The sequence below is a fragment of the Eurypyga helias genome, unplaced genomic scaffold, assembly GCF_000690775.1.
Source record: "Eurypyga helias isolate BGI_N326 unplaced genomic scaffold, ASM69077v1 scaffold16379, whole genome shotgun sequence".
Lineage (NCBI taxonomy): Eukaryota > Metazoa > Chordata > Aves > Eurypygiformes > Eurypygidae > Eurypyga > Eurypyga helias.
This window is the reverse complement of record NW_010270334.1, coordinates 5,959-15,369: the sequence shown is the minus strand read 5'-3', so window position 1 is coordinate 15,369 and position 9,411 is coordinate 5,959. Positions and strand designations below refer to the sequence as shown.

Below are 9,411 nucleotides of genomic sequence, written 5' to 3'. Positions count from 1 at the left end.
TTACTTGCAGGCAGCTTTGGAATTCATAACATGGAGATAAATAATTTTTTCTTTTCTTCTCTTTTGCCTGCAGAAGAAAAGAGGAAAAGGCAGATGATGCTCCTGGTGACTAACAGTATGATTCACCAAATAATCCCTATACTTACATTCATTGAAAACTGGGTTGAATTGATGTCTCATCACTAGCAGTTTTTCAAAATAGGTTAGACTATTTTGAAAAGCAGCAGAATAAGGAGACTTTCTATGGCTTTATTGCAGCTGCGCAGCTGTCTGGAAATTCCTATCACAACAGTAACATTAGTAACTTCAATTCTGCCATTTTCTACTGTAAAAACTTTTATTCTAGGTGGTTTCTAAACTAATGTTTGGGTGTGTGGTTGTATGTATGGACTTGCTAACTTTTCCTAGAGGCAACCTCTCTATGCTCTACCCTGTGCTATTTTCTCCTTCTGGCCAGGCTGGGTCGTTTCCCTCCCACATCCAATTTTTTACCAGGCCAAGTGTCTTTTGACTCCACATCAGCTTCAGTAAATCCAAGTGTCTCCTTCAATGCCTGTGGAGCTCCACTTTCAGCCTAGGAGCTGCTCCAGCAGGTTGTGCCAGAAAGAGAAAGCACTGAACCCACAGGACGTTGCCTGCATTGCTCCCCATATTTAAAACCACACTTCAGCCAGCTTTATCCCCACGGGGTGTGAGAGGGACATCAGCAATCCCATCACTGGCACAGCTGTGTACAGGAGATTAGACCAGGGTGGTGAGCACCCCTGGGCACATGCAGGGCGTAGCTGGCAGCCACAGACGGCACTGCTAAGTTTTTGGGAGCATGATGTGACTGAGGGCTGTGTTCCCTGTTTTTACTTCACACAGGTATGACAGTCAGCTCGAGTAGGGTTTCCCTGCCATCAACCTGCTCGCCTTTCCCCAAGGAGCCTTGTCTTTACCCCTCTGCCTCCCCTTCCCTGGTCAAGCAGGGTGGCTGAGCGAGATGCTGAAAGCTCCTGCTGCTGTGCCAAGGTGCCCTTCTGCTCAGAAGCCACTTTTGGCTGACAGCAGCAGCCAGCCATGGTAGGGAGGATGTGTTTCACGTGCTGACAGACACCTCTCCAGGCAGAGCAGCTCTAAGTGCTGCCTCAGGAGTGACCAAAGCCCAGATCAATGCTTTTCAGATGGCTCGTGAAACCACCCTCCACACCTACTCTTACTGTCTGGTTCTTCCATAAGGTGTTACTGGATTCTGGTCAGATCATACAGGGGAGCCCAGAGCCTGATATTGCTATCAGGGATGAGTTACCTACAAAACATCCATCCACTGTATTTATACAGATCCTCGGAGAGGTGTAATAAATCGGTGTTTTTTAGCAGATTTTGCAGATGTAAAGGAGAGTTGCTCTGTTCTGCTGGAGGATGCTTAATGCTATATACCTGTGCAGATTTTCAGCATCTTCAATGGTCTCAGGCAGAGCTTTTCCCTTCATCTCAGGTAGGAGCAAAACCAAGCCACCATCAATTAAACCAATCACAGCTGTAAACATAGAACAAGGATGACAAAGGCAATGTCTGAGATTAATTACAAGTCACTAATTCATTATCATTGAGACACAGCTGCTCTGACTGTTGAATAAGGACTCCTTTTTTGTAGGGAGACAAGAAACCATCCTGCTCAGACCTCCGGTCCTGTAACCACACTGCAGGTGAGAGGTGCCGAACCCAAAGACCTTTCTCCCTTGGGATGGGATCAGCAGAAGGAATTCAGAGATTGAAAGAGCTGTCCCTAAAACATGGAGTCCCTTTTGCTGCAGAAAGGACTACGGGGTGACTTTGCTATAACTTCCACACACCCAGATTTACCAAGCTGTCTCTCACATGTGTGCACACATGAATGTACATCTCTCCACATTTTTTAAAGGTGGGAAATAGATCACCAAACTCACTCATCTGGGCTGTGGCCAACCGGCCCGTGTGGCAGGTCTCTTACCAAAGATGACCAGGGGCAGTTCATGCCAGATCTCTGCCAGTCTGTACACAAGGAAGGGCGTTATGATCCCTCCGAGGTCGCACATGGACGAGCAGACGAGGACTCCCAGGTTCCTGCAAAACACACACACAGGTGTGCACACACATGCATGCACACATGTCGCTGGCTCTGCCTGGGGGTGCCTCGTCCAGCTCCGCACCCCAGCACCTTGGAAGGACCCACTGGGGTTCGCCCATCCCGGCTGCTGGGATGCACAGGTCAGCACCTTGTCTAGGGGATTTGCACCTGATGGAAAAAGGGATGGGCCATGAGTCTCGGGGAGGAAAAGACAGATTACAGCCCAGGGTTTAGGGAGGCCAGGCCCTTATCATGGTGAACATAATGAAAAGAGAGAACAGGTAGAGCATTCTGCTGTGGAGAAATGGCACAAGGTGAAATGGGTGAGGAGAGAGAGAGTTAGACAAGGCAGGACGTTGAGAATAGCCTGACATTGGAGGAGAGATGTTAACGAGCATTTGCCTTCTGGTTCACTGAGCTGCACTGGATGGGGAGCCTGGAGGGTGTCTGGGAAGGTTTTTCACACATCCTCTCAGAAACCTGCTGCTTCACTGCTGGGCTCAGAAGCAGGGAAGGGGCTTTGGCCAGGGTACGCGGTGGGTTTCTGCTACGGTAGCCAGCAGCTCTTCTCCACCTTTGCAAGGTGTGTTTTATGCATGCAAGCTCCTTTTCCAGGGCAGTGCATGGACCACAGGCTCCTCAGCTGCATCCACAGCCTGGAGTCAGCCTCTCGCAGTCTCTCCCAGAGAAACACATGGTGCTTTTACCAGCTAACAGAAGATGGTGTGCTTACCTGAGAAATGTTGGATACAGCTCAGGATTTACCAAGCAAATAATTTCATAGCTCATGGTTATTCCCATTCTGCCCAAGCAAGCTGCAGTCATTTTAAGCCAATAAAGAGCTGCAAAGACATTGTGCACATTAAGGTTGGAATACAAAACTGCATTTTTTTTTCTCTTCTTGATATAAAACAGCATTAAAGATTTAATTGAAGGGAACAGTAAGTTTGATGCCATGAAAGGTCAAGAGGGTACCACACCATGGTGTTCCATTTTGCTCAGTCGGGAATTTATATTGCAATTGTCTTGTGATTGAAGCAAATAACCAAGATTTGAGACTTTGTTAGGTTGCTATCACAGAGAGGAGAAATATAAGATATGAAGTGGTTTAGGATATTCAGTGCGTTAGCTGAACGATTATGCAAGACACCATTTCTTGTTTGCAATAAAACTAAACAGAGGGCAGCTGTATGGTTTGGCGGTTGGAATCTGCTTATCAGCAAGGTGTTCCGTAATTTTGCACAGAGGCCTCTGATGGCTTTCAGGCTGGGAAAAGTTTGTGTTGCCTCCCTGTCTCTCAGTGTGTGCTCTACAACTGCTTTCACACCTGGAGCAACAGATGCCTGCTGCAAATAAATGAATATCCCAGCCCTGTGTGTAGAGTCAGTCCAGGACACCTCTGTGGTGCCATGTGGGCTTTAGATACCAAGATGAGGGGGTGAAAAACAACCTTTTTCCAGGATTTTGGACTTTGGGCTATGGGCTTTGAAGGTGTCTTGGCTTGGAGCTGGGAGTGCCAACACAGGCAACACAGGGGTTTCTGTTGGTGGGTGCTGCCGCTAAGGCCGGCAGGGCATTAAACCATAGGCTGAGCCATGGCATCTTCATAGAATCACAGGATGGTTTGAGTTGGAAGGGACCTTAAAGATCATCTATTTCCACCCTCCCTGTCATGGGCAGGGACACCTTCCACTAGACCAGGTTGCTCAAAGCCTCATCCAGCCTGGCCTTGAACACTTCCAGGGATGGGGCATCCACAGCTTCTCTGAGCAACCTGTTCCAGTGCCTCACCGGCTGTACCCATACCCGGTGCAAGACACTCAGCCGGGCACTGCTGCTCCCCACGCCCTGGCACAGGCAGCAGCTGCAGGACTCCCACCCCTGCGCTCTCCCTGCAAAGCCCAGCTGTGCCTTCTATAGCCCCTGCACTCCCCAGTGACTTGTTAAATTCAGTTTCTGTTGTCCAGACACTGTGGTTTTTTTGACTACGACATTTTTGCATAACATTTTGTGGTTTTGTCCTTGTCAACCCCTGAGCTGACAGTTGTTTGGCACTCTTATGCCTGTGGTTTCAGTCTGGTTGTATCCCATAAAGGAAAAGTGGGAAGATGCTTCATTCAGCAGCCCTTAAGGGACACGTTGCTTTGAGACCACGCCCTTGGCGCAAATGCTTAGCTAAACGAAAGCCAAGTGCCTGTCACCGTGGTTGCTCAATTTCTTACATTCATGGCAGCAGCACTGTTGACGGCAGAAAGCATTAACTGTACCACAGTGGGTGTGTATGACCACACATTTTTCCTTTTTAGAAACAGAAAACACGGGGATTTTTGGATGAAAACCCCTGAATTGTGCCTTCAAATCCAAATTTTAGGCCAGACAAAAATTGTGGATTTAACATGACATGCTTCATGATCTAGCACCTGCAACTTGCCACCTGATTTGATGTCATTTTGGAAATTTAATTCACCCCGTTTCTCCAACCTCTCATTAGCTGGTATAAATGCTGATGGTGGGACATACATTAGCTTTCATGGTACTGGTCTTCATTGGATCACAATATTGACATGGGCCAGGTTATCAAGGATTGTTTTCCATTTTCCAGGGCAATAACCAAGAGACGGGGAGAGAATTCATTGACAGAGGAGGTTTGCGTGACTCACTCTCTGGGACTAGCGCTGTGAGGAGGCAAGCGCTGCCTGCCATCACATTTGCCGCAGCCCAGGGGTGGCGACGGCCAATGCGATCCAGCGTTAGCATGAGGATGAAGGCGGCTGGGAACTCGACAAGCGCAGAATAGAGGAAATCCAGATACATGTTCCCAGAGGCTACTCCCATGTGCATGATGAGCCCCTGGTAGAGGACGGAGCTTGTGAACCTGGGGAGAGAACAGGGTGCAGATGAAGCCAAACCCTTTGGGAGAGAGTTTATGCAAAGAACTGAGATTTGCAGCTGCTTGGGAGCAAAACAGGCTTAAATCAATGATGACGATTTAGGACACCAAATCACACACCTCCATTTGGGCTGCAAAAGCCTTCCCTTACCAACTGTACATCAAAATGCATGTGTGTTTCCTGATCTGAGGTGTCCTGACCAGGTCTAGAAATGAAGGTTTCAGCTTTTGTCGCTCTTCATCTTCAGAGCCGAGATTCTGGGAGCACAATGGACAGGAGAAGAGATTACGGTGGGCAGGGGAGAGAGTACTGAGCACTGAACTCAGTATCTTCCTCTGGATTAATGGGAGGATGAGGGATTTCATTTGCCAGATAAGTAATTGAGGGCAAAATAATTTCTCCAGAATGCTTTGGGGAAAGGAAACATGAAAATGCATACAGTCTTCATGTATAGCCATGTGTATAAGGCTGTTGCATGGCATGAAGAAGCATTTTAAAAAGTAATGAATAAGGATGTTATGGAATTTTAAGTCATGAGATGTGATGAGTTTACTGTTGATTGATACTACTTAAAGGAAGAATTTTTCCTGTCTGCTGGCTATCTTTGCAAGTCTTTTTTTCCCAGATATGCTCTGTGAGGGTCCTAGGCAGTCAGAGAGAAGAAAACTCACTTGCCTTTGTTGTAGGGAACTGCAGTGCTTTTGGTTGCTAAGTTGCTCCCTACTCTAAACCCAAACCAATCCTAAACTCATAACGTTATTTGCCTTGAGGTTTGCAGATGTGCAGAAAATGCAGTGCAGTCACCTGGAAAGAGAGATGTAGCTTCTTATTATTTCCCTTGGCGATGTGCTTAATGACTTCCATAGCTTTGTCATTTTGCTTTTGAGCTATGAGCCACCTGGGAGACTCAGGCAGACACCTGCAACACATATAAGCGTGACAGCTACGGGGAAGGAAAATGCGCATTACAGGTACACAGAAAATGAAAATGCAACAGAGTTTTTCAGGCTAGGATCCTAGCCTGAAAATCCTATCTTATTGAATATCCAAGGGTGGTACTGGACTCAGCGGTAGTTGTGCCTCTGTGACTGCACTCTGATTTGTGCTCCACTTGAAGGACAACATAACCTTTTTTTTTTTTTTTTTAATAAGGCTAAACCCAGTTTATTATAGTTTGGAAACATTAGTCTGAGATAAATTCTGTTGACATGTTTTAGAAATGGCTAATAGTCTGTGGATATAGAAAAGATCAGCTGTAAACCTGATCCTTTGTCTTCTTCATGTCAAAAATTAACAATATATGTTATAGAATTCACCACCTGTTATGCTCTAAGGAGCATTTTCACTTTTTCTTTTTTTTTGGCAAATAGTCAACAAAGGTCTATTGATTGCATCAAAAAACCAAAAAAGGCAATTTTAATCAATGATTAGAAAAACTCACTTCCCAGAGTAGCTCAAGTACTGTTCAAGAAATAATGACTTATAAATTTGTGACGGGTGGCAAGGACGCCAAACATGGCACCGTTACGACGTGTTGCTGGCAGTCCCTTTCTCTGAGGTGATTCAGACTAAAGCCCTGGGCAGCGGGAATAGAACAACAGAAAAATAATAGAACAACAGAAAAATTGCCAGGTCTGATCCGATGTTTTCTTGGGAGTCCAACGTGCAGCACTGTGGCCAATCCCTACAAAGCAGCCACATCTCCCAGCTACAGTTCCCTGTTTCCGGCTGGGCTGCCAGGAGCTGGAACGGGGCACTCACCAGTAGTAGAGCAGGAAGAAGACATTGGGCAGGGTGACCGTGAGCTGGAGCCACCTCCAGTGTGGAAGCGTGTAGGCCAGGGTGGTGAGGACGAGGAGTCCCACAGTGAAAGCCACCTGGTAAATGATGCCTGTTGCCTTCCGGTAGTTTAAGCCAACGAATTCTGCAACTGCAAGGACAAGTTGCTTGAGCCACAGAGAAAATAAATTGGTTTGGAGATTCAGGGGAACTCCAAAGCTCCTGCCAGTTAAAATCACGGGGACTCCCTATGCTTAGCCCTGCCCTTGTAGCGTGGGGTGTGGGTGTGGGTTTGGGTGGAAAAGCAGAACAGGCTTAATTCCCTGGTGTGGAGCACAGGGCAAGTCCTGACCCTCCTCTGCTGGTCAGCTGGGGACTTTGTCCCTGCCTTTGAGGGTGTCACCCATCAACACGGGGCAAAAGTTGCTTGCTTCCTCACATTCCTTCCAGCTAAGAAATAAATGGGAAAATAAGATAGTCAGCTGGCACTTGCCTCCATCTCTCCTCCTGGTACAACTTGGGAACAGAGCCTCCCTCCCCACCAAGCTTGTGAAACAGCACAACAAAAACAATTTTGACACTGAGGCTGTGAAACACAAGCCTCTCACAGCACCGCTTGCTGCCTTTCCTGGAAAAGTGTCAGGCATCTTTGCAGCATTTTCTATCAGTTCTTGTCTCTAGACTTTTTCCTTGATTTTTGGCACATGCCTCTCCAGGTACAAATGCTCCCCAGTTTTCAGAGCTGCCTCTTAATTATCAAATTTATGTCTATGAGCTGGTGCAAGCTTAGGTCATAAACACCTCCATTTAAGCAAAGAGGTGCAATTCAGCAGTAACTATCAGAGTCTTGATGTCTACTCTTGTTACAGATCAGCCCTGCTGCTAAACCAGGGGGTTCCTGCTCAGAAAGTGGAACCGCAAGCTGCCGTAACTGAGGACATAGCCTGTCAGCCAGCCTCCCTTGCTGACCAGTCCCTGTATCAGGCGGAAGATCACCATCCAGCTGTAGCTCGGCGCAAAGGCCATGAGAACCCCGGAGACCGTATTGACGAGGACTGTGACCAGGAGGCAGAGTTTGCGGCCAAACCTGCGGAGAAAAAGGAGAAAAGAGAAGAGGCTCAGCTGCTGGCACAGTAGGGTGGCATGCCAAAGGGTTTGAAGAAGATGGACATGGTCCCTGTTCCCTTCTTTGTTCATTCTGAGTATCTTCTCTTCCCTTTGCAGAATTTTTCATCTTGATGGAATCTCAGGGGACTCCCCTGTGCTGTGTTTTCAGGTTGTCATTCACTTCTGGTTAATGACTTAGCTAATGAGTTCAAAAACTGCTCTGATATGGCTCTTCAGCCCGTCTCCAAAGCTGCAATAGCTTTTTAATGGGGGTCTTGTCCGGTAACTGTGATCTTTACCTGTTTTCTCATTAACCTCAACTGATTATTGAGCTCTTACTGAAGAGAGTTTTGTACATCTCTGTTATTTGTCATTCCCTCACTGATAGTCAGAAATAATTTTTTTCCAGAAGAAACAAGCTTACTGGAACACTAGAAAGGCATTTGTTTTCTTGCTGACAGAGATATATATTCAGTTAGAAGTATGATTTATAAAAACTGTTTAATTAGTCCATGTTCACTAACAAAAATAGCATGATAATAAATGCCAGCCAAAAGAAATGACTTCTGCTCTCCACAATAACATCCGCAGATCCCATTGCTCAAACTTTCCTCCTGTCATGAGCCTGACAGACAGACATTTCTGACTCGCCTTAAAGTCACTTATGATTCTTGAATATCAAAGTCAGCTCCTGGATGTGTGCACAGAGATCGATCCACTACATGAATAAGTCTAATCCCTCAGAGAGAAGCACATTGGAAAGAACTCATGAAACCACCCCTGAAGCGCCTGAAAAGTTTGCAGGAGTTGTCCCAGGTATAGTGGGTTGTAGCAATCTCATCCATGGGAAAACTAGCACTCCAGCTGCACTCAGGCTGCCTGACGAGAAGAGGTTGGCTATCTCATATCCAGGAAAAACAGAATTCATGGGATTTTTCTCATTGCCTCCACTAAATCTGAGGCTTCTGCATTTGTTTTTGACCTGAGCACAACACTCTCTGGGTATGGGATTTTTTCTATTGCTCTTGGGTGCTTGAAGCACAGGGACGGGTGTGAACTGGGGCAGGGTGGCAGTGAGCAGATCAGTAGATGTTATGACATGTATGTGTTTTATTTTAGCAGCAATGGTATTCCTGCTCCCTCATGTCTTTTCATACTTCTGCTTGATAATAAACTTTGGTAACAAGACCCTGCAGTATTCTGACAGAGAGAGAAACTATTTCAGATATAAATGGCTGTGGGTTTTGGGAGCTCTGGTTTCTGTTGGCTTGCACAGCCGTATGCTGCCAAGAAATGCCTTCACTAGCCAACGTGATTGCTTAATCCACTTCTGTGCTGGAAGAGTGACCTGAAGAGTCTGTCACCTCTGACAGTTGTGAGATCTGCTCACACTGCGGTTTCATGTCCTGTCAGGCCTGGATGAATGGCTGCTACATACCCCCTCCTTTGCTCCTATAAGCTGTGCATCATTGTCCGAGAGTCCATTCTGGGAAAAAGGATGGAATGAGTAAAAATTCACTAGAATATTGGACAGAAATCAAG

General features: G+C 46.5%; 1 protein-coding gene across 1 annotated transcript in view; it reads right to left on the bottom strand.

Annotated features, from left to right (window-relative positions):
• LOC104514670 (solute carrier family 22 member 2-like) overlaps window positions 1-9,411 on the bottom strand; it is a 13,548-nt gene continuing 4,137 nt past the window's right edge. The window contains exons 3-11 of the mRNA XM_010158415.1: window positions 7,695-7,849; window positions 6,745-6,913; window positions 5,788-5,902; window positions 5,134-5,240; window positions 4,753-4,967; window positions 2,826-2,934; window positions 1,976-2,088; window positions 1,423-1,522; window positions 1-67 (exon numbers count right to left, since the gene is read on the bottom strand). Coding sequence (XP_010156717.1) covers window positions 1-67; window positions 1,423-1,522; window positions 1,976-2,088; window positions 2,826-2,934; window positions 4,753-4,967; window positions 5,134-5,240; window positions 5,788-5,902; window positions 6,745-6,913; window positions 7,695-7,849 — 1,150 coding nt within the window. The remainder of the gene's footprint in view (window positions 68-1,422; window positions 1,523-1,975; window positions 2,089-2,825; window positions 2,935-4,752; window positions 4,968-5,133; window positions 5,241-5,787; window positions 5,903-6,744; window positions 6,914-7,694; window positions 7,850-9,411) is intronic.